Source organism: Lissotriton helveticus, chromosome 5_1, assembly GCF_964261635.1.
Source record: "Lissotriton helveticus chromosome 5_1, aLisHel1.1, whole genome shotgun sequence".
Taxonomy (NCBI): Eukaryota; Metazoa; Chordata; class Amphibia; order Caudata; family Salamandridae; genus Lissotriton; species Lissotriton helveticus.
The window spans coordinates 2011610801-2011636404 of record NC_136065.1 but is presented as its reverse complement, the minus strand read 5'-3'; the positions used below and the strand labels follow the sequence as shown (position 1 = coordinate 2011636404).

At 45.2% G+C, this 25604-nt stretch overlaps 1 protein-coding gene across 3 annotated transcripts in view; it reads right to left on the bottom strand.

Annotated features, from left to right (window-relative positions):
- Positions 1-25604, bottom strand: part of LOC144756180 (E3 ubiquitin-protein ligase TRIM39-like) — a 472432-nt gene that overhangs the window by 206299 nt on the left and 240529 nt on the right. For all 3 annotated transcript variants that reach the window (XM_078645771.1, XM_078645770.1, XM_078645772.1), the window contains one exon: positions 4572-4594. In XM_078645771.1, coding sequence (XP_078501897.1) covers positions 4572-4594 — 23 coding nt within the window. The remainder of the gene's footprint in view (positions 1-4571; positions 4595-25604) is intronic.

The following is a 25604-nucleotide window of genomic DNA, read 5'->3' as shown; positions in this document are numbered from 1 at the left end:
ATGCTATACTGGTGCACCCATGCACAGAGCTTCAGCGCTAACTCAATCAATCAATCAATCTATCAGGGAATTGTAAGCAGAGGGTTTCAAGGCCCTGAGGGGGCGGGAGATATGCCGCTCCGTTCAGCTGAAGAGCAAGGACTTAAGGGTCTTCCTGAAGGGGTTCAGGGAGGGGGTGCGTCTGATGTCTGCTGGTGGCTCGTTCCAGGTCTTGGCAGCGATGTGGGAGAACGATCTAGCGCCTGATCTGGCTCTGTGGATGCGCAGGTTTTGACCAGTGTGAGGTTGGATGATTGCAGGTTTCTTTTGGGTACGTGGAAGTTTATTCTGTCGTTGAGGTATTTGGGTCCGTTGTTGTGCAGGCATTTGTAGGCGTGAGTGAGGATTTTGAAGGTGACTCTTCTCCACGGGGAGCCAGTGGAGTCGCAGGAGGTGTTACCTGATGTGTTCGTGCCGGGGGACACCAAAGACGAGTCTGGCCGCGGTGTTCTGTATTGTTTGCAGTTTGCGGAGTAGGGACATGTTGATGCCGGCGTAGACTGCGTTGCCATAGTCGAGTTTGCTGGTGATGAGCGCGTGGGTGACTGTTTTCTTCAATTCAGGGGTGATCCATTTGACGATGAGGAGGCTGTTGAAACAGCTGGAGGTGATGGCGTTGACCTGTCGGTTCAGGGAGAGCGATGAATCGAGTACGATGCCGAGGTTCTTGACGTGGTCTGAGGCGGTAGGTGGGCTTCCGAGGGCGGTTGGCCACCAAGTGTTGTCCCATGCTGAAGGGGTGGTCCCAAGAATGAGGACTTCTGTCTTCTCGGCGTTGAGTTTAAGGCAGCTGTTGGCCATCCTGACTGCCACCTCTTGCATTCCTCTCTGGAAGTTGAGTTTTGCAGTGGTCGGGTCTTTGGTGAGGAAGAGGATGAGCTGGGTGTCGTCGTCGGCGTAGGATACGATGTTGAGGCAGTGTTTGTGTACGAGGTCTGCAAGGGGGGCCATGTAGATGTTGAAGAGGGTTGGGCTCAGAGATGACCACTGTCGGACTCCACATGTGATGTCCGTGGGGGCAGAGAGGCAAGGCGGTAGTCTGATCCTTTGGCTTCTTACGGTGAGGAACAAGCGGATCCATTCTAGGGCAGCACCTTGTATGCTGGTGTTGTGTACTCTGGTGATTAGTGTGCGGTGAGAGACGGTGTCGAAGGCAGCAGATAGGTCAAGGACGATGAGGGCCAAGGAGTGGCCTTAGTCCAGGAGGGTGCGGATGTCGTCTGTGGCAGCGAGTAGAGCGGTCTTGGTGCTGTGGTTGGCTCGGAATCCGGATTAGGACGGGTCGAGGACGGCGTGTTCTTAGATGAATCTTGTCAGTTTCCTGTTGACTGTTTTCTCTGCCACTTTGGCTGCGGAGGGGTCGGCCATGGGCTTCTTGAGCAGGGGCCTGACTTCGGCGCGCTTCCAGTCGTCTGGGAAGGTGCCGGTTTGGTGTTGATGGTGTGTTGCAGTTGGGGCGCAATGGTGTCTGCAGCTCTATGGTAGATGTGCGGGGGGCAGGAGGCGGTGGGGGCCCCCAAATGGATGCCTTTCATGATGGCCGTGGTGGTGTCTATGGTCGTGATTGGTGTCCAGTTGGAGATAGTGGGCTGGCTGGTGTCTTGGGGAGGTGGGGGGGCTGGCTGAGGTGTCCTGTGGGTGGTCGGTGAAGTTGTCGCAGAGTGTTCTGATCTTGAGGTGGAAGTAGGTTCCGAGCCTGTCACAGAGGTCTTGGGACGGGGTGATGTCAGCGGCTTGGTGAGGATTTTGTTGTGGAGGAAGGTCCTTTTGGTTATTCTGATTTGGTTGTGGTAGTCTGTCATGGCATCCTTGTAGGTGGAGTAGCTGTCGGTTGTCTTGATATTCCTCCAGTTCCTTTACAGGTGCCTGCATGTGCGCCTGACTTCTTGGACATCGGTAGTGAACCAAGCGGCTTTTCTGGGGTGTTGTTTGCCCGGGTTGCGTAGCGAGGCGAGCTCATCTGCGCGGTTGGAGATCCACGTGTGGAGTTCTCTGGCTGCGGTGTTTGCGTCGGATGCCCAGGTGTGGTTGTCTCGGGAAAGGGTGGAGTTCAGTCGCTCGTCGGTGACCTTGATCCAGTTCCTTCGAGGAGAGCTTCGGGCTGGTTTGGGTGCTTTGGGTTTATCAACGGTGAAGTGGACGCAGTGGTGGTCGGTCCATGGTCGTTGTGTGGCTGAAGTGGACGCTGTTTCCTGCAGAGGTCGAGGGTGTGCCCTGCCCTGTGTGTCGACGAGTTTGTTGAGTCCGATGTTGGCGAGGTTGTCACGCAGGATGATGGAGTTGGGGTCGCTGGCGTTGGTGAGGTGGAAGTTGAGGTCTCCAATGAGTATGTAGTTAGATGATGCAATGGCGTGGGGTGCGATTAAGTCGGTGATGGCGGTGGCGAAGGGTGTTCAGGGGCCGGGGGGGTCTGTAGATGAATGTCCAGAGGAGTGTGGTCTTTAGGCTGGTTTTGATCTGGAAATGCAGGTGTTCGGCGGAGGGGAGGGTTTCGCTGGAGGTGACAAGGCAGAGGGTGCTTTTGTGGACTATGGCGAGGCCGCCTCCCGGGTGGGTGGGGCTGTCCTTCCTCTGGATCTTGTAGCCGTCCGGGATGGCGGTGTTGATGTCGGCGTTGGTCCAGGTCTCCGTGAAGAAGGCAATGTCGGGCGAGAGGGAGTCGAGTAGGTTCCAGATTTCCATGGCGTGTTTGTGTACAGAGCGCATGTTGAGGGGGATGCAGCTGAGGGTGTCGTGGGTGCTGTAGTTGGTGGTGTTGAGGGTCGGGTTGGTGGTAAAGGTTCGGTGGCAGTGGAAGCAGGAGAACTGGCCTTGGGTCGTGTTTGGTGAGGCCTGTTGACAGTCTCTGGGTCTTCCGGTGTTGAGTGCGAGGAGGGCGGCGGACTCGTAGAGGTGGGAGGTTGTAGATCCAGGAGTCCTGGCGCTGGTCGCGGTCATGTCGCAGACAGGCTTGCTTTAGGCGCGCCAACAGCGCGACCCTGGCAGCAGCTGTCATTAGTAGGGAAGGGGGAGGGAACGAGCAGCTAGGAGGCGAGATCGGAGTGGACGGGGGGACAGGCCCACAGGGGGAGCAGCAGCGGGAAATGTAAGCGGGAGAAACGGCGCGAAGGGCACAGCAGCCACTAAGTTGTAGGGGAAAAAAAGATGCACAAAAAACATAATGCAATACAAGGAGTTAAAAAAAGAACAAGACAGATAAGCAGGAATTAAGAGATGACGATACCGGAGTTATAGCCCCAGGGGGTGGAGTTAGGCAGAAGCCCACGGAAAACAAGCAGGCTGGAGTCTTGAACACCTCCCAGAGGAGGAGTGGAGGCTCAACGGCGGTAAGATAGGAGCGGAGCTGCTGAGGAGAGAGTATGCCTTCGACCAGGGTCAGAGTTCTTACTCATCTCTTACTAACTGAAAGCAGGATGCAGCACATCATTGCCATGCTGTCCCTCAATCTCTTGATGGACTGACTGCAAAGTGAAGGGAAGAAGGCCTTCAGGGCAAGGCAAATCACAGGCAAGTTAATGTGAAACACCTGCTCCTCTGAAGTCCAAAGTCCTCTGATCTTTGTTACTCCAGATGAACCCCAACTCTAGGGTGGAGTCATCCATTACCACCTCAGTAACTGCAGACAGTGGGCAAAAGGACATCACTTGACACAAGTCCTCCCTCACTGAACACCAGGCCAGACTCGCAGCAGCATCGCAGTACACTGGAATGGTGTCTGACAGATCTCCTGCATGCTAAAACCACTGCCAACTATGGCACCATTGGAAGGCCTTTATTATGTGCAGTGTCCATGTGTGAATATTAAGAAAAGAGGCCCCAGCTTCGCTTAAAGGTGTCTAGAGCAGGGCAAAACTATCATAAGAAACAAACTTTCCCGGCAACCCTATTTTTTTAACTAAGCTCTTAAGTCTTACAACCACACATCAATGTCCGGCCCAAAGGGTTAAGTATTTAAATATCTCTCATTTTATTTTCATATTCAATAACAATTCTGTAAATTAATAAAATTTCTCACAGTATACATATGTTGTTTTCATCAACAAAGGCATATGTCCTGGGAATCCTCAGTACAGGTCAGTATAAGAAACAAAATTATTTCACTCAAAAACACGTCATTTAATACACAACACAAACATACCACATACATGCAGAAAACTGTTCATACATCCATGCATATACTAAAACATTCAGGGATCACTATGACAACATTGGTCTTGGATAGCTTGATAACTATAACAACATTGGTCTGAAATAACTACAGACTTTTTAGTCATTATCTATACAATGTGCGCAATATCCTATTGTCTAATGCAGGATGAGCGCTTGGCGTGTCTGGGTCATGCCGGATTTTCCACTATGGTTAGCATGATCTATCTGGTGGAGGATAAGCATGGGACCACACGTTGCTGACTTTGAAAAGGACATATGAGCTTTCTAGTGTAATTTAGAAATATTTAAGACTCTCTCCGTATTTCCAAGTATTCAACCAGTATCTACACTCAAACATTCAAGTGAAAAAAAGGAAAACCAACCTGTCCAGTATTCTATCCAGGCCCTAAAAAGGAAAGAGGGTAGAACATTAACGACTGGTGAAAAAAATCACTTCTTCTCAATATACATTCGTATTACAATTTATATTAAGACTACGCTTATAAAAATATCAATGAAGGCACTGAAATCCATAAATTAGGATGCATATTGCTTAGTGGCGGCTCACAGAGGGAGTGCTGCAGGGCGGTGAGGCGGGGCAGGGACAGGGTGGGGCGTAGTGGAGTCGGACATATGACGGGCAGCAGTAAGGTAAGTAAATAAATAAATAAAACTATTTACCTTGTGCTCGCTGCATCACCAACCCGACTCCACTACTCCCGCCCTGCCCCTCCCCCACCCCACCCCACCGCCCCGAGCACTGCCTCTGCGAGCCACCACTGATTTATCGCTTCAATATGTTATTTATTCACCTCTATGCTTTAGTGACTGGGAAAAAATTAAACAGGAAGGCAGAGGAATTTAAGAGACTTGGACCTGTACCTCAAACAATAAGATTGAGACTGAGGTCTCAATTCACGCGGGTACTTACATATAGTAAAGTTACAAGAGCGGAGTTCCCACACTTGTTACTTTACTACACGTAGGGAACTTCTTCAATCGGGCCCACAGTTTCTTACTTCAAGAGGGGAAAAACATGCCTTCCCAGTACCTATTGGATGCAGATGAAAGACATGTATGTGATGTAAAGTCAAAACAAATGGACCAAATACATAAAGCAGTGCTGCGCGCTTTTAGCAAATCTACACACAAACCTAGAATGAGAGTAGAATAAAGACTGCATGCTTATTCCCATCATCAACCCCCTCCCTCTGACCTCTCGATCAAAAACACACAGACTACTCTCTTTATTTAAGAAGGAACCTGTCAATGGAGAGTGAAAAACTCTGAAATAACAACTATTAGCACAGTTATATGTCCTGTTACAAAGTGGCAGGATTTGGCACAGATTAATAAGAGTCAATAGACAAAATGGTACCACCATAAGTGCAGCTGCCCTCATCAGCCATGCACCATTGTTGCAGTTTTATTTGTTTTCTGCCTCAGCCAGGATAAAAGATGGATACTTGTTACATTTGCACATGTTAAATGTGCCATGAAAGACTGAGGCACGCAGGTAATTCTCTTGTGGAGACTTCTTCCGTTTAAAAAAACACAAGTTCAAGTAAAGATTAATACAGCAGTTCCTCTTCATGACAAGTTATACAACAGCTCTCTCTCCACTGACTTTTCCAGATCTACCCCAAGTTCTAGAACTAACCCTACTACATCAGAGCATGTATTCGAAAATACCAAATACCTTCCTTTTCTTTTATAAAATACTACCCTTTCTCGTTTATTTTTTTAACAAAAAGAACACAATGTATGACACTAAAAAATATAACCAATTACAAATAATCAACTATATATGCCAACAAAATTTGTAAAACAACAAAACCTTAAATCATGAAATCCTTACATTCAGTAGGAATCTTTTTACAACTTCTTTTTAAATCCCGCCATCTTTCTTTAGGTGCATATCTTAACACTTTGTTGTTGACAGGATTGCGATCAAACCCATCAGTGGAAACAGCTTCTGCCCTGTTTTCTTCTCTGGGTAACCCGTTTTAGTGAAATATCTAAAAATAAATTGCTATAATTTTGTACCGTTTGTTTTCCAGCAATTCCACCAAAAAGCATACCAATGTTGCTGATAGTTATTGCACAATGATACTCTATTAAGTTTCCACAAAGTTCCAACTCGTACTCTCACCGCATTACTCAAACATTCAACAACCCTTGCAGGATCTGAGCACTTTGATATTTCTTTGACAGCATCAGTGCTTCGTCTCAACCTTACCCAATCGCCAACATTAAAAGAACGTCTACTACATGTCCCTCTATTCTCATACATTTTCTTCTTCATTCTTTTCTTGTACTCCTCTACAGTTCTCTTGATTTTGAGATAATCAATGTCTATATCAACACCATGTTTATTCCTCAACCACCATGGTACTAGGTTTGCGTCTTCCCAACAATTCAAATGGAGACACTAATGTCACAGAACTGGGTGTAATATGTGAGTAATTTTGCCTGTAAGGCTTTGCTCCAATTGAGTCCACCTTTATTCGCTAACTGGATGAACTCCTTGATTACCCTGTTGAATAGTTCTACCTGTCTATATGTTTCAGGTTGAAACACCAACATTCTCTTATAAAGTATGCCACATTTGTAGAAAAATTGTTCTGTATACTTACTTACAAATTGGGAATCATTATCCATCATTATGACTTCAGGAATGTGCCCCCTAAAAAAATGAATCTAAAAAGTCTACAATACCCACAGAAGTAACCTTACTAACCATTTGGATTTCTGGCCAGTTAATCAACTACAACAACAATTCCAAAACACTCCTATATGGACACCACAGAAAATGGACCAATGATATCAATACCTAGTTTCTGCCATGGCCCTTCTGGCGATCTAACAGGTATGGATTCCGTCACAATTGCTTTAGCCGATTTGTCACTACTGGTACACAAATCACAATATCTCACATATGTATCTACCATTAGATCAATGCCAGGCTACCAATTGTGTTCACATAAACATCTCTTCGTGCTTGCTATGCCAAGATGGTTTTACATTAAAGGGATGTACAATTTTATCTCCACTAAGAAGTAATACATTTTCATTGCCTATTTATTCACAAATATTATAGGAACTTTAAAGTTTACCTAATACATCTTGCACTGCAGGCCACCCTTCAAGAAGGAACATTCACAATTGTTCTGCGAAGATTTCCAAACAAACTTTAGATTTTTCTTAAGAATCAATCTGAGAGATGCTATGCTTGGTAGCATAATTTTTTAGTAAAACTCAGTTATACCTAAAGAAGCTGCCAGTTGTTCTTCAGATGTTTGTTTGGGAGCATTCATAATGGCCGAGACGTAGCAATGCTTAGGCTTTATTCCCATCTCTGAAATGGTATGTCCAAGATATTCAACTTCTTGCTTGCAAAACTTACACTTAGACAATTTTAAGTTCAAACTTTTATTTTTAAGAGCATGCAACACTTCCTTTAGATTGCCATCATCCAGCACAATTTTTCTAAGTACTAATATATTGACTTGGAAGGCACTCGCCCCTGAGACATTCTCTAAAGTTTCTTTCATTAACCTTTGGAAGACTGAAACCGCACAAGCCAAACCAAAAGGCAATCTACAGTAGCGAACCATGCCTTCCAGAGTCACAAATGTTGTGTGGTATATGGAACAATCATCCAATACTACCTGGTGAACTCACTAGTTAAAAGAGCTACAAATAAATGTGATTTAGCTTATGGATGTGAATCTATCCCAATATCTTTATTTCGATTGCGAAGAGCAGCACACAATCTCATGTCCCCATATATTTTCCCAGAAAGGACCACTGTTGACACCCAAGGAGAAGAGTCTATTGTTTTGTTTATATTCTCCTTGCACACATTATCCAATAGTTCTGATAGATGCGCGGAAATTCCTTACACAACATTTGATTGGAACATCATAATCCTTCACAAATAATACCGTTTTTGAATCCTTTGTATTTATCTAACTTTATCACTGAACACCAAATTAAAAGTGTCTTCAATCCCTTCACAAACTCATACATAAAATTAACACCCTCAGTATCTACTGTCAATTCTTCACTAGAATTAGCCATGTAGACAGCAGGATCTGCCCTGGGGTCCAATTTGATACCCATTTCTTCTTGGTGTGGCCACCCCAACAAAGATTGCCCATGTTCTGCCACATACATTTTCCCTTGGGTTAGTGTACCCGAAGATTTCAAGTCAGCCCAAAAGTCACCCGGCAATTTTATTTCATGTCCAGTATACCCTCCAGGTGAAACATCTGGACCTTGAAATGTCGTGTCTCTTCACATTTTCCTTACTATATCTTTACTTAATATAGTATACCATGCACAAGAATCAAGATGTACAACAGGCTTACCCATCAATATATACTGTACATGAGATAATATTTCTATTTTCGGGACACATTTGATTATCATCCGCATTTACAATAACATTTGGATCAACATGTTTAAACTCTGATCTAAACTCATTAACATCACCAGCTACTAGATTAACGTTCCTGTAATTAGAACTCTTACATACCTTCCCAAAATGTATTTTTTATTTTCTTTACTCTTGACACACGGTATCAAAATGCAGGACAGTTTCTAGAGTTGCCCAGATGTAATTAACATCCACATCTGTAACATGCCAGAGAAGTACTCTTCTTCATTCCTTAAGTGTTCCTTCTAACCTTATCATCATCATATTTCTTACTAATGACACGCATGCGTGGCTTACACTCGCTTATTCCTTAAACAAACATCTCAGAATATTCAACCCCCTTGGCTATCTCTAATACTGCATTAAGTGATATATATGCACTGATTCATGATCTTTCTAGTATTTATTTTCTATAAGTCTTCATTAAAATGTGGTTATGTAATACTTGCTCATAGTTAATATGCTCAAAATCAAATGTAGATGCTAAGGCTCTCAGTTGAGAAACATACTCTTCGAAGGTCTCACATTATCATTGATTCCTAGAATACAAAACGTACCTCTCCATGACCATATTGCTTTTTCTTCCATAACATATATTCATTTGTTTGGATGCTTACCAATATAAATCAATATCACCTGGTCTTTCTAAAGCGGGGTAGATTCTTAAAATCATTTACACTTACCCACCAACACAATGTGTAGTATCCTGGGTTGCTATTATTTATGCTGTGCCAGTGGAACCCTGCCTGAGTGATGTAAGATGGAATGTTGGGAGTGGGAACTCACAGTTGGAGAAGGGCTGAGCGCCTAGCTGGGTGCTCCTGGTGGGGCTAATATCTACTGTACTACTATGTTGTAACCAACCTGAATAAATCCTCATGAAATACTACTACCAGCATGGACTTGGTTACTACATTTTTATGGCGACGATTTAAAGAAAGAACCTGCGATTTCTACCTCACAAGTTCTAGTGGTAGTGTCCGGGAACCTCAAGCTATCTGCACTGCTGTGAACCAACTGTCACATCAGCCCCACCAGTGACCGCTGCACCGGTCGCCCTCATCAAATTTCAAGTTTGTTCCCATGATGTGCCCTCAGCGAGGGAAAGCAAGACACTCTACAACCCCTGTCATCTGCGGTGGTTTCTATGAGGGTAAGAAACCACTCCTCAACAAAGTTGTTCTTGTGCTGAATCTTCTATACAGGGTGAGCCTATCTACATTTCTGTCTTATCTGCTTGTTCCAGTTTCTTCTGTGAGGGTAAGCCTGCTAACGTCTGCGTTTTGTGTGGTCAGTCTGCCATCAACATGCCAACACACTGTCTGGTGAAGGAGTGTGTCTTCCCACGTTTACGCCTGTTACAGTCTCCTTACACCTCAAGTCTTGGCCAGCTATTCCTACAGCGTGTGTAAAAGTTTATCCTTTCAACGCAACGCAGCACCTCAAGTGATTTACAAGTCACTGTCTATCCAAAGCAGTTCCAGTTGTGTTTGTAGAGTTCAATTTTCGGCATTTTCAAGAAATGGGCACTTTGAGACTGGTACATCGCCTTCATGCTAAAAGTGGGGAGTCTATTTTTTTTGTGAGGCGCAACTGTTCACTCTTTGCCCATTTTCGTGTGACATGCGACTGCATTTTACACTCAACACCCTCACGCTTATGCAGCCATTGCATGTCACATTTTTTGAGTTGTGTGTCTATATCGTTTTTGTTTTTTTACGATATTACTACTTTGACTATAACAGCATTTTTCTTTGGTTTTTCAACTTCGTGGCAACAGCGGCAGTTCAATCGCAACTGGACATTTTAAAATATGGGCGCGTGCACACTCACCTTCGTGTGTCTTTGCCTTCGTTTCTCCTTCACGTTCTCGAAGCTTTCAGTACTGCTAGTTTTCTTCTGTTCTGTTGGTGCATGGGAGCACTGTGAGCCACCCGGGCCTGGCGTCCCTGGACGTGCCTCCATCTTGGAATTGGTGGATTAGGCGGTCAAGATTCCTTTCAGTGCTCTGAGACTGTTAGTTCATGTGGGATGCTGCCAATCACTGTACCAGTGTTGTTTAAGGCTGGATCTCGCCACGATCATTCCAATGTGGAAATCACATTTCTCCTCAGCTCATGTGGTGAGTTCTTATGGTGCTCATTTGCTCGTCTACCTTCGGTGGACATGATGTCAGCTGCATATTACTTTCATCTGCTGCAAATTGTCATTGATCCACAACCAAGTACAGTCATTTAATGCCTTTTATGGTATATCTCCATATTGCTAGAACTATCCCACGCCTGTCCATTTTCCGGTGATAGGCACACCAGTGACTTTAACATCATTCTTAATTTAAAAGGTCGTCTTTTCAACTTGTGCAAATAATTCTGTGTTTTCTAAACGCTTCATGGTATTGTTCAACTGTTTATTGACGTTCCGTTTTATGCAGCTGCGATTTGGTATATCCTCTGCCTTGTATCATACTGCCATCTAGCTTCAAGTTTTGAAATTGAATGTAATTTATTCTTACTCTGTTTGTTTGTTTCAAGCATCGACTTCTATGTGGGAAATCTGTATCTGCAGAGCTTATGTTTATTGCTTCTCAATTCTGTATGCTTGTGAAGATCTTCATTATCCTTACTTTATGTTGGTTTGGGGATTAATGATGCACAATAGTATTTTATTTTATGGTGTACATTGCACAATATATATTTTTTTTGGTATGGTACAGTGCACAATAGTTTAATCCTCACATTTCACATGTTTTCACAGTATTGTGCAGTACACTACAGTGTTTTGTTTTCTCTCGTGCACAATCTTTAGTTTCACATTTATACCCTACTTAGGGTGCCGTGAGGATTTCGTTCTATGGATGGAGTACTTTATATCTATTGCTCGCATTTACTCCATTCTTTTACTTACCTCACATGTGCACAACTTTACTACCTGTACTGAGGTGTGTTTTTGGTTTCTTCAGTCTATTGTCATAACACATATTGTCTTCCTTAAGTTCACGAGGTGTTGTGTGGACTAGCGTCCTACTCCCATTGACACAACTTTGTCACCTCTCCGCGAGGTGTGTTGTGGGGTTTTCCCCTATTTCATGTGTCTCACGTTGCGAGGTTTTTCCCACATTTATTATGCACATACAGATAGATTCATGAAGCCAAATTGCGCTCGCAATGGCTGCGAATTCGCAATTGCGAGCGCAATTTGAAGAAAAAGAATTAATGAAAGTGAAAACTCAAAAAATGCGAAATCGCTAAAGAAATTTTGCGAAATCGCAAATAAATTTGCAGAATCTTGGAAGAAGCCCATTAGCGAATCGGAATATGCGAGATACCATGGATTCTGCGAATCAATTTGCGATTTCGCTAAATATTCGCTATCGCTATTCAAAAAAATCGCAAAAAGCGAAAACCCCAAAAATCGCTATTTGCGAGGCGCAATTTAAGGAGAACCCAAACCAGGTGGTAACCATTAAGGAACAAAAAAAAAATGTTTTACTTTACTAAACTACCAACAGGTGCAGCTCTGACCAAACACACTTAAGGGGACGCAGCTGGAGCATGAGGACTCTCACAATGCCAGGACTCTACATGGTGGTCAGGCGGCAAAGGCTACAGCGAGCAGCACAGAACAGACGCAGGTTTCAGGAGCGAATATTCCGCCAGCGGATCACCCTCCTGGGCCAATCTGATGAGCAAATTTATTCGAAGTACCGCCTGAATGGGGCAATGATCATCAAGCTGATCCGGGACCTAGACCCCCTGATGCAGCACCCAACAAGGAGGACCAATGCCGTGCCCACCCATGTGCAGGTATTGTGCAGCCTGCACCTACTGGCCTCCGGAAGCTTCCAGGGGATAGTCGCTGAAATGCCCACCATGACCCGCTGCCTAAGGAGTTTCCTGGATGCAATGCTGACCCGGCTACACCACTACATCTCATTCCCCACTACCCAACAGGACTTGAATGACACCAAGCTGAAATTCTACAACATTGCACAATTCCCACATGTAATTGGATGCATTGACTGTACCCACATCCACATCTGCCCACCAGCACAAACGGAATACATGTACCGCAACCGCAAGTCCTACCACTCCCTCAATATCCAGATGGTGTGCAACGCCAAGACTATCATCACGGACATAGTGGCACAATATCCGGGGAGCACACATGACTCCATCTTCCGGCACAGCGGCATGCACACACGACTGGCCAGGGGAGACTTTGGCGAAGGACACCTACTAGGTAAGTACACATGCCCCCAAATACTACACTGTGATCATGTATCTGCGCAGAACAGGCACTCACCCTGTGCTGCTTACCTTCAGGTGACAGCGCCTACGGTGTACGTGAGTACCTCCTCACTCCATACCTCAACCCGGCCACACCACAGCAACGGCGTTACAATGCTGCACACATACGGACAAGAAATTGCATTGAGAGGACATTTGGCCTATTGAAGAGCCGTTTCCGCATACTGCACAAGACTGGTGGGGCCATCAAATACACACCTGTGGTTTGCTGCCGCATCGTGGCCGTGTGTGCAATACTCCACAACATTGCTACCAAGCGCAGGATACCAGTGGAGATATCTGGCAGTGAGTCGGAAGGGGACAACTGCCCACCTCCACATGTGCGTCATGCACGCGGAGAAAATCCTGCAGAAGGACACAGGCGCCGCAACCACATCACTAATAACTGTTTCTAGTGCACCAATTCCCCTCACAAGACACTGCACTCATGCATGACTAATGAAATAATGACATGAGTTTGATTCAAGTCAGACCATTAATCTTTATTGTTAATGCACAATAAATTGGCCTCTTGTAACTTTGGTCTCAGATGAAGAGAGTATTACTTCATACCTCCCCATGCAGGAGTAGAGGGCTTGCAGGGGTGTCCAGCATGGCCTCCCCGAGAGTGTCCAAGTTCTCACTGTCGGTTGCGACGAGACGCACCAAGTCGTCTCTCTGGGTCCTGAGGGACGGTGTCGGCCCGAGTTGATGCTGTGGGCCTGCTGCTGCGGCGTCGTACAGGCACAGGCGGCAAGGATCCACTGCTGTTTGTCGACGCTACCTCGCTCACATCGTCAGGCCCCCTTGGTTCTCCATGGGCAGTGGGCTGGCTGCCCAGCACTGCTGCTGTCAGCAGGTCTAGTGACCTGGCCACATCCTGGCAACACTGTACCATCTGGCCCTGCATGGCAAGTGACCTGCGTGCCAGCTGTGACGTTGCATTACCAACAACGTGGTTCGACCTGGTGTAGGCCGACAGGCGGGCCAGTAGTTGGTGGTGGCGGCGGCGGGTCATGTCCTGCTGGGCTACCAGTAGCTGGCTGTTCTCTCTGACAGCAGCGGTCATCTGGGCGATGTTTTGGCCAGTCGCCTGCAGCTGGGTGTGTATAGCTGCCAGGCGACGCGCCTGGGTACGGTGCACCGCCAGCATGCGGCGTTCAATGGTCAGTCCAGGATCTGGAAGTAGGAGTGCCCTGGCCGTGCCTGTTGAGGCCTGACGCTGCTGGCGCCCCAGTGCGCTGGAGTGTGTTCGTGCTCCAGCTGTGCGCCTCGTCTGCCTCCTAGGCGCTGGTGGTGGGGCCTGTACCACTGCTGTGGGTGTATGTTGGGGTGTTGGCTGGACACCTGTGGCTGCAGGGGTGGCCCTGTCCACACGGGGTGGTGGTGGAAGCACTGCAGGTGGCTGTGATGGACCGGGTCGTTGGTTGGACTGGCCCTCACCCTCAGTGTCCTCCTGGGTCTCCGCGATGTGCAGGGCCTCGCTATCTGTGCTGGGTTGCTCAACAGCACCTGTAATGTGAAAGGGTGCATGATTAATGTTATGTATCTTGCACATGCGATGTTGATACATGCATGCAGGCTTGCTTACCCTGACTGGCTTTTGGAATTACTGTGATTTGGCAGGTCTGGCTGTGTTGAGCTAACTGGGGATATATGATTTCACTACAACTACGACAATGCAATGGGGCATTTCAGGTGTGCATGGCCTGCATTGTTGGGGATGTCATATTGCTAGCTCAGGAGTCATGGGCATTGTTGGGGGACAGGGTCGCAGTCGCATGGCACTTACCGTCTGATTGTTGGCTGGGTCAGGACGAGTCCAGCTGGATCACCCCCACGCAGGCTTCTGGTGCAATGGTGTCCTCTATGAGGTCCTCCAATGGAGTGTTTGGTGTGGCTATAGGTTCCCCTCCACCGGTGGCCAGTCGCTCCCCAAGCCTCTCGGCAATACGCTCGTTTGAACGACCTCTCAGGTCGTACCAGCGCTTTTTGAGGTCATCAATTGACCGCTGGGTCACCCCGACCGAATTTACTTTGGCGCGGATGCGCTGCCAGATCCTGCGCTTGTCTGTCTCTGGAACCCTCCAGGAATCTTTGCCATAGAGGCGTGCATGGTCCTTGGTGACCCCCTCAATCAAATGCTCCAGTTCTAGTTCTGAGAACTTGAGTTTTCGCTTTCTCTCCTGCCCACTGCTCCCTGCTGCATCCTGGGACATGTTGAGGATTTGTGTCCTGCTGGGGTGCTGCACAGTCAAAGGTTTGGAGCTCCTCAGAATGCTGCTTCCACTCTCTGGCTCTGTGTTCTGTTTGTGGGTGGGAAAAGCCTACTTCCTGGTTGTGATGTCATCAATGGGCTCGAAATGCGACTTCCCGTTTTTGCGATCTCGCAGTTAGCGAGATCGCAAATAGCGATTTCGCTATTTGCGAGATCGCAATTTCTGCATGGAAAAATGCAGATTCTGCGAAATTTAAGCAATTGTAGCAAAATCGCAATCGGCAATTGCGGCCGGTTGCGATTCGCTTTTTTCAATCGCATTTCTACATGAATGCCATTCTCCGAATTTCAAATTGCGAATCGCAATTTCTCGCAAATTGCTATTCGCAGAATGGCACCTTCATGAATCTGGGTAATAGTCTCTTGACCTCCCCGCGAGGTGTGTTTTTCCTCTCCGTGAGGTGTATTTGGGGTCTTCCCCAATTTTATGTGCATTTCAGTTGACTTCTACTCGAGGTGCGCTGCGTGGACGTGTGTCCTGTGCCTTCTAAGTACTCTCTGAAGGGATAGATTCATGGCATACGTTGAGTTATCTACTAAACTCTTGTTTCTTTTTCAGGTACTTAGGTTCCCATGCAGTGCACTAGTTCCCCATCTCCACATGGGGTGTGTTTCCTGGGAGTGGTCCCTTCTCTACAGTGCACAACTTTTACCCATGTATACATAATATTACCCTAGTGGGTGTATGGTTTTAATTACCATAGTACATGGGCTGTTTTACTCTGGGCGTTCTTCTTTATGATATTGGTTCAGTTTTCTACACTGTAGCCCAGTTGTATTTTCGACTTGTTATTTATTCTTTAATTTTGATGGGGAAGTTTGAGTCTTTTCACTCCTCTTCTTCCCTGTCGTTTTGTTTTCTCCTGATGTGAGTTGTCCTTTTGCTTACTTACCTGGCCAGTGAATATGCGGAGGGCTGCCATTGGTGGTTTCTCTTTCTATTCTTTGCCCATTCGGTTTTTTTTGCCTTGGAAAGGATGATGTGTGTTGTTCTGTTATTCTATTTCTTTTCCTTACTTCTTTTTGCTCCTCTTGCATTCTTGTTCTAGTCACACCTTCACTTGTGTTCTACTTTTCCTCTCTGGTCTTTCATCTTTCCTTGTTCCTCTAGCCTGCGTCCACTTCTTCTTCTTCTTTTAACTTTGTATTGTTCCTAATATTGGCGCGCCTTTTTAGTTTTCTTTTTTGGAACGAAGGTAGTATCCTGGGTTGCTATTATTTATGCTGTGCCAGTGGAACCCTGCCTGAGTGATGTAAGATGGAATGTTGGGAGTGGGAACTCACAGTTGAAGAAGGGCTGAGCGCCTAGCTGGGTGCTCCTGGTGGGGCTAATATTTATTGTACTACTATGCTGTAACCAACCTGAATAAATCCTCATGAAATACTACTACCAGCGTGGACTTGGTTTTTGTATTCTAGGAATCACTGATTCCTAGAATACAAAACGTACCTCTCCATGACCATATTGCTTTTTCATCCATAACGTATATTCATTTGTTTGGATGCTTACCAATATCAATCAATATCACCTGGTCTTTCTAAAGCGGGGTAGATTCTTAAATTCATTTACACTTACCCACCAAGACAATGTTTTAATAAAGCTAACTTCCTTCCAGGTTCACATGAATCCCATTTCACATAAGCCAAAAATACACTTTTCCATGTTTCAGAATCCACTGGTGGTTCCCCAGGAGACAGTACAAATACTGGTTGTAGAGCTATACTTGACATTGTTTCTTTTCCCAAAAAATAAATAAACTAATATAAAGAACGTAGTCACTGTTATCTGGAAATTGTAAAACAATAAAAGAGTCAAAAAATCAAACTATACAACTTTAAAACTTTTCCAAATAAAAAAAATGAAATTAATACAAAAACGTAGTTACTGTAGCTTAGAATTAGGAAGCTGAATATGCCATTTTTTAGAGGTAAATACTATAAAAACTCTGAATGTAATATTCTATTGAAACTCTGTGAGTTCTTCCTCAATTAACAGCCGAAGAAAAGAGCCCAAATTAAGATGGCTGCCGAAATTCAAATCGATATCCAAATCAAAAAGGCAGCTTCAGGGTCTGGTTAAGACCAATCCACAAAGGCAGCTTCACGGTCAAGTTAAGACCAATCAAAAATAGCCCCTTCACAATCTCTGCTATAATGTGAACGTGTGGCTAATGAGAATTCAATTTAAAAATTGGCAGCTGAATCCATTGGAATTGGAAGTCACGTGCATGCACAAACGCTGACATTCACTGCGTGTCATACTGCATCCAACCCCTCAATGCGACTCCATAATTGAGTTTGCCTCTGATAATCATTCCATGGATTCACCATCTGGAAAGTCACTTGCCGTCTGCCCCCATGCCCACTGGAACACTCAGCAAAGGAGCTACTGATTTTCTCTTGCTCGTCGCCAGTGTTGCATTCATTATGAAACATCAGGCACACAGGTAATTCTATAGTGGAAACTTCTTTCCTTACAGGAGCTCCTCTTCATGACATGTTGTTTATCCAACAGATCTCTCTTCACTAACTTTTCCAGATCTCCTTCAAGTTCTAGAACTAACCCTACTGTATGGGAGCATGTATGACAGCCGCGGTCCATGCAGGTAACAGCGGTGGGGCGTTGGGGCCGGGGAAGGGGGATTTCGAGGGAAAATGAAATAAATAATTAATTTTCCCTCAGCATTGTCCCTCGAAATCCCCCCTTAACCTGTCCCACCGCCCCACCGCTGTTACCTGCACGGACCGCGGCTGATGTATGCTAGATTACCACAATACAAAATGGTGTCATCCAACAATGTTAATGTCAAGGTATCAACTATTCAACTAAATTGATCTACACCCAACAGGCCAGCTGACAGCATCAGGATCAAGACTTTTAATTCTGGCAAACCTCACACCAAAAAACATCATAGCTGTATTTCTAGAACATGTATTCACTCCGGGTGGGGGGTCTCTTGTTGCTATGATAATGGATGTTAATTGTTAATATGCTCAATAGTACTCATTGTCTCATTATTAAATGATAAAAGGCTGAGTAAACCCACAAGATGCAACCTGTAACCGCAGGATTAAATACAGATGTCTGGAGTGGATGCAGCCATCGAATGGCTTTAGGATCTTCTTTGAGTCAGTGAGTTGACATGGCACAGACTGTGTTCTGATGCATCAGTGCCAAAAACATGCAGGTAACACAGCAAATTCAGAGCCCTCTTGGTGTACGTCCACAGCCACAATAAAAAATCTCAGATGGCGTTAAAGCCTAGGCACATCATTTACTAAGGGAAGAGTCACAGCACATCTCATGTCTTGAAAGACTTCTTTGAAGAAAATCTAATTATAAACATCTGAGCCCCACACTAGATTGCAGGTGTATGCAGAGTATGAGTATCTACAATCACACGCGCAACAAACATATTGTGATGAATACGTTTTCTCACAGACTTCTCACTGTATAGATGATTCCCAAAGCACAGCCAGCCTGAGAGATGGGACTTGTTAGTGCTGGTTAACCAATGAAACATGAGGCAATAGTGTGTTGCAACATTACTGGTCTACAATAAATAGAAACTGAGTGTAGTCATGGGATATACTTCGAACCCTTGCCCCAAACATGCTATCTCTGGCACTGAGAGGGAGGGTGTGGACTCTATTGGTACTGAACATTCAATAGTAGCTGCCCCTCCCACTATGGAGGAATGGACCCATGATATGGTCTTCTGTGAGGCAGCTGAAAAAACTCTTTACAAGGGCCATAGTAGTATATGCAAGTATCATCAAATATGGGTTATCTGTTGTGAACTAAATTGTTGAATGAGATTTGTGAATGGGGAGGGGGATGGATTAGTTGTGCTGATAATAATTGGTAACGATCTCAGTAACTCAGTTAAGAAACATTTTTTCTTGTTTTCTTAAATAGAATGAAAAGATTGACAAAAAAAGGGGGTGTTGGAAAAGTATGTACAGATAACCATGTGGCTGCATGGCAGATGGCAGCAATGGGGATGGCTCTGGAAAGAGGGGTGGAAGCAGACATGGCCCAGTTAGAATGAGCACAAATTACCCCACCGGAGAATCTTTCATAGCCGTTCCGTACAGAGCAGTACCGAATGCAACATAGTTATTTGGTCCCCGCGTTGACCTCCTTAAATCCAGCAAAGCTTATAAAGAACTGATCATCTACTCTCCCCGTTGAGTGTAGTAAGACACTGCACACCTTGGCTTGTCCATCAGGTATTCCTCCTCATTCCTAGGATACATTTTATATTCATGGCATCCGAGACAGCACGGTTCAGACTAATTCATGCTGTTGGAGCAGAGTAAAGAGGAGCTACTCAGGAGAGGAATCTGGGGTTAATGCCGAGCCTCTTCGGAGCATTCCATCATAAATCTCCATTCAAGGGAGTCAAATGCCTATTCATAAAATACAGATGCGAGTCGCAGATTCAGATTTAACATTTTTGTTTATTTAGACCTAGGTCTATACACAGTCAACATAGTTATATACATAACTACATCCCTTAACACCCACCATAAAAATAATTAAAAACACCCCATCATTACACATGCTATTTGCCACAGATCAATAGATAAAAGCTCATACCACCGCCTAATCTCTTGCATTTTGCTTGGGAGCCCTTTAAGGGGCTACCCTATTGTGATTATGAGTCTCACTATTGCACATACCACATTTAAGCATTCATGTTTATTAGTAGACTAATGGCTTGATCCCGATTAATAATTCTATTGCTGCTAAAAACGGGAAACATCCTTTACAACGCAACCATTACATCGCACTACACTGACAACGCAGTAATTACATCGCAACATCCTTTACAACGCATGCCACTACAATGCAGGCATTACAGCGCATGACACTACATCGCATGACACTACATCGCATGTCACTAAACGCATACCATTACAACGCATAGTTTACCCCTACACTATCCAAAACTTACCCTACTGTTGCACCCCCTGGAGTTAGAATAGTAATTTTTACCCCTACACTATGCAACACTTACCCTTCTGTTGTACCCCCTAGAGTTAGAATAGTAATTTTTTACCCCTACACCATCCAAAACGTACCCCACTGCTACACCCCCTGGAGTTAGAATAGTAATTTTTACCCCTATACTATCCAATACTTACCTTAAATGCAATGTAATGGTATGCCTTGTAAAGGTATAATGCAATGTAAGGGAATGCCTTGTAAAGGTAGTTTCTAAAAATGTGATGTAGGGTCATGCGATGTAATGGAGTTCGTTGTAAAGGATGTTGCGATGTACAAACGTTGTTGTAAAGGCATGCGTTGTAAATGTATGCGTTGTAACATCATACATTCGCTAAAAAGTGCCTTTAAAAACGCTGTTCATCTAAAAACCACAGTCTATAGAAACATGTAGCCCACTACATTTTACTTTCAGTCCGCATGTACAAAAGACCTGCTCATTCTCATTACTGCTTTAATCTTCATATCTACGTAGCAAGGATTTAGCCCAACCCTAAATCTCAACCCGGCATTCCTAGGCTTGTGGCTTGGCAGGCTTCAATAAAAGGGAATACATCTTCATTGCTCCACCCTTAACCAAAAACTGGGTAGGTGGTTTCCCCCCAAATAAAGCAGGCCCTCCACTATTGCACTGTTCCTTCTAATAGCATGTAATTCATGCCTGGGGATCGATTCCTTCCACCAATCTGGCGGCAGTAACAATTTAGTGCAGAGCTTTCCTAACAGAAGTTTCACTGGAAGTGGCCATTTCAGCACCTTCCCCATTCAATCTCTGCCAAAAGTTTAACGTAGCTTGCAGCCTGGTAGCTTCAGACTGTAAGCTGCATTCTACTCTTATGGCCTGTATCATGCTCTACTCAGGATTCCAATCCAATGTTTCCACCTAGGGTTAGCACTTCCACCCCATACTGAATTTGTGGGTGTACCATTGCATTGAAGGCCCAAAGTAGAAGGCGTAGAGATGGCCCTCCATATTTCTAGCTAAACTGTTTTATGCCTCACAGTGAGCATTATGAAGTTGATTTTGATGCTCCTATGTTTGCTTTCCAGTTTCACTTGGTATCAAACCACATGTCCAGATATTTATATTATCGACCACATCAACTTTGCCCACCCCAGGTGCCAGTTAAAGACCCCCTTTCCCCCAACCCCATTATTTTAGTTTTCTCCAAATTAAGCTTATGTTTTTTCTGTAAGTAATAATCATGGAAAATATCCAATTTCCTTTGGAGCCACAACTCTGTTATATTCACTATCACCAGATCGTCTGCACATAATAAGCAAGATATGTGGGTTCCATCCATCTTTAGGCATAAACCACCAGCTTTATGAGTTTGGTAGGTCTGACAAGAAAAGGGAAAACAATAGAGGGACCAGGACACAGCCCGGCCGTGGGCCATTCATTATCTGAATTCTCTTTGATAAGGTCCAGCGGACAACTAAGATCACTCGGGCCCAGTTCAGCCTCTGCAATTCCTGAATAAGCGAGAGCAAAGCCTTGTTGACATCTAGCCGCTCTAACATAACCCAAAGTTATTTCCGATCCACTAAATCAAAAGTGGCCCGGAAATCAACAAAGCCACAAAATAGCCTGCCTCGTAATCAAGGGTTCAGGTGGTCCATGGATGCAAAGAAGGTTCTTAGGTTGTACATTGTAGGGCGCCCCTGGGTAAACCCAGCCTGATCACAAAGAATCCAACAAATCAGAAATGGTAATAACCTGTTGGCAAAGATCAGTGTTGAGGATATTGGCGACACCATTCCCCTCTTGCTTCCCAAGCTTGATGATAGAAACAATTGTGGCCTCCAAAAGGGGTGGGGATTGGTCCCCCAAACGAGGGCCCCTGACACATAGATAAGACGTGAGGAGTCTGTAGAAATCAACCATCAGCCCATCCAAGCCCGGTGCACTGCCACTGGGAATGGATCTTACTACCTTCGTAATGTCTTACTCCATCCAAGTCTGATCCATCCATCAAATCCACTTTAAGCCTATCAAGATAAACCTATGTCTGGTACCAAGTATGGGAACTGGGAGGTGATTAGTTGCTGGTAATAGTCTCCAAATTGGTTTAGTATGCTTGAGGTATCATAAAGTGTAAGCTTATCTGCGTTGTCACATGTATGATTTGGTTTACTGCCCATGAAGGGTAAATGACTCTGGCTAGTTTTCTATGAGGGTATTCATCCTATCCATTTATCCTGAAACTTCAGCTCACACTCTGCAGTATCTCTCCACTTCTGAAGTTTAGAGTAAATGTATTTTAGTGTCTCTTGTGTGCCCTGCTGAGTTAACATTCACTCTAGATTACCAATTGCTGTTTCACATTTGTTAAGACTGTTTCAGAGTGACTTAGGAACCCTGCGTGCTTGGAAATACACACTCCTCTAATATAAAGTTTAAATGCCTTCCATAGAGTGTCCACACTAAACACTGAACCTCCATCTGAATGTTGGCAAGGAGAGCGAGCTCCAAGAAAACTGAGGACTGACCAGACAGGGTCCTTTCTGAATGCCCCCTACTAAGTGAAACCAAATCCACCACCGAATTGTTCACCAATTCTTCCATCTACTCCACAAGGTTTCCTACCACCAGGCTTGACCAAACAGAGATGAGAGCATCAGCCTCCAATTTTGTTGTGGGTAGAGGGCAGTCCAGTGCCTGCAACAAGGCTGTTACGGCACACGCAGCCCGTCTCAGATAGGGCACTTTACAGCAAAAACCATGAGCCGCTCCCCTACTTTGGGTCTGTTGGACGCACCACAGGCAGCACGACTATGGTGATGTGCAGAGACTCTGGGGGACTACAACCATATTTCCTGCCCAGATGCCACTCAATTACGGACATAATTAGTGCTTTACCTAACTTCCAAGAGTCACTCTCCCAGACCCTAGACAAAGTCACCCGTCTCAAGACAAAATGCTCCAATACTACAAAGCCTCATTCCCTTGGTTCTCTGAAGAACTAAAGCAGGAGAAAGCAGCCTGCAGGAAATTGGAGAAAATGTGTTCCACTTCCAAATCACCCTCTGATAAAAACCACCTATAAATCAGCACTAAAAGGCAATCATAAAAAGATAAAACAAATACTTGAAAGTCCCACATTCTAAGCCGAATTTCTAGTGCAGGGAATTTGACTAATAAACTGTTCAAAGTTCTCAATATTTTCATGAGGCCCACTGCCTATGCATCTATCATCCTGGCCCCCCAGAGACTATGCGATGATCTGGCAAACCACTCTGAAGAGAAAATTGCTAACATCTGTAAGAACCTTTCCGAAAGCCCCCACTAACTAAAACCAAATCCACCACCCCTTTATTCACCAATTCTTCCATCTCCCCGGAGCACTTCAAACCCACAACTTTGGAGCAGGCACTGGGAACAATTGAGAAAATCATATCAGGTTCCCCCTTCGATCTTTACCCTCCTTGTGTTATGGTAACTGGCCACCATGCTACTTCCAATCATCACTGAATTGTTCAACCTTTCTTTAAACACTGCAACCTTACCTTTAGATTGGAAACCTGCAAAAGTTATGTCCATTCTTTAAAAAAAACAAAAAAAACGCAAAGGCCGTGCTACCTTCAAACTATAGGTCTATATTGCTTTTCCATTATTTCAGCAAAAATATAGAGAGCCTAGTTCATCAACAACTCTCTCACTACTTGGAAACAAATGCCATTCTGGACCCTTCTTTTTCAGGTATCAGAGCCTCACACAGTACAGAAACTGCTTTGATGGTGGTACTAGACACCATCAGAATCTCCCTCGATGATGGTTACCCAGCAATGCTGGTGCTGCTCGACCTGTCAGCAGCCTTTGACACCATCTCACACTTCATTATGATTCTGAGGCTTTCTGAGATTGATATCTGCGGTAAAGCTCTAGGATGGCTTCAAAATTTCTCTGTAATCATACTCAGACTAGAAACTTAGGACCATTTATATCTCTAGTTATGCCATATGACATTAGACAAAGGAGTACAGCAGGGCTATTCACTGAGCCCTACGCTCTTTAATATGTATGTTGCCCCACTAGCTCAGGTAGGAAGATCCTGTGGTTTAGAAGTCATCCTGTATGCACACAACCTGCAATTGATCATCTCTATCAGTTTGAGTCCTTAAATCCACAAAAGTCAAATTCAGAGACAGCATGAAGAAAGCTGCATCTTGAACAGTGACAGAACTGGGATTCTGCAGTTCAGCAAGGTTCACACATACTGGTCGGACGACTGATGGTCGTCAGAATTTAACACTAGTCAACATCCTACAAAGGTAGTAAAGAATCTTGGTATTTTAATCGATGATAACCTTACAATGAGAGAGCTTGTAGGCTCCATTTGTGTCACCTGTTTTGGATTAATATGCATGCTCAGGAAAGCTTTCCAGTGGCTACCCCTATCACTCGGGAATTGTGGTCAGTTGTTTTGACTATGGAAGTGGAGCCCATCACAGAGGAGAGGAGAGGAGAGAGGCAGAACCACAAGCCCCAGCGCTACTTGCACAGCATCTTGCCGCGCCAGCACCTGAGTGCCCAGAGGCGCCTACTTCAGCCACTTCAGTCGCCTGCTGCGCCAAAGCCTGTCACAGAGGAGAGGGGTAGAACCACAAGCCCCAACACTTTTTGCGCAGCACCAAGCCACACCAGCAGTTGAGCGCCCAGAGGCGCATACTTCAGCCACTTCGGGCCCCCGCTGCGTGGGAGTCCGTCACAGAGGAGAGGGGCAGAACCACAAGCCCCAGGGCTACTTGCACAGCACCATGCCTTGCCAGCACCTGAGCGCCTGGAGGCATGCATCAGCCGCTTAGGGCCACTGCTACGCGGTCCACGTGCGTGTCGTGCTCCCTGGCCAAGACAGGCCCGTCATAGCCCGGAAGAGGCTGGGGCTGGGCCACCCCGTTGTGTTGGGTAATTTCCTGTATTTTCATCCCAGGAAGAGACACTTGAAAGGTACTGGAGTGGAGAGGTGCGGTGCAGCGGCCAGGGCAGCTGACTTCGGCGCACAGGGTTCACGGTTCGATCCCCGGCTTCGGCGGCAGCTCAGCTCAGCACAATGTGACTCTGGGCAATAGCTCACTTAACTTCCACGACAGCCGCCATTACCTTGAGACCCGTAAGAGTGAGTAGTTCGCGCTTTATAAATACAGATTTTTACTGGGTATAACACCACATTACCAGGGGACATTTGTTTAGATTTTTAACTGACTCCATATTTACTGCCCCAAGAATCTTGCATACTTTTTTTTTGCCGTTTTTAGACTGCAGAGTTGGATTCAGCTCATCTGGATTTCAGTAAATTGGGTATCTTAACTATCAATGATTTTCATGATACTATATTATTTCATCTGATATTTCCTTTGTTTTTTTCGTGGCTATAGCGCGCCGGAGAGGTTAAAATG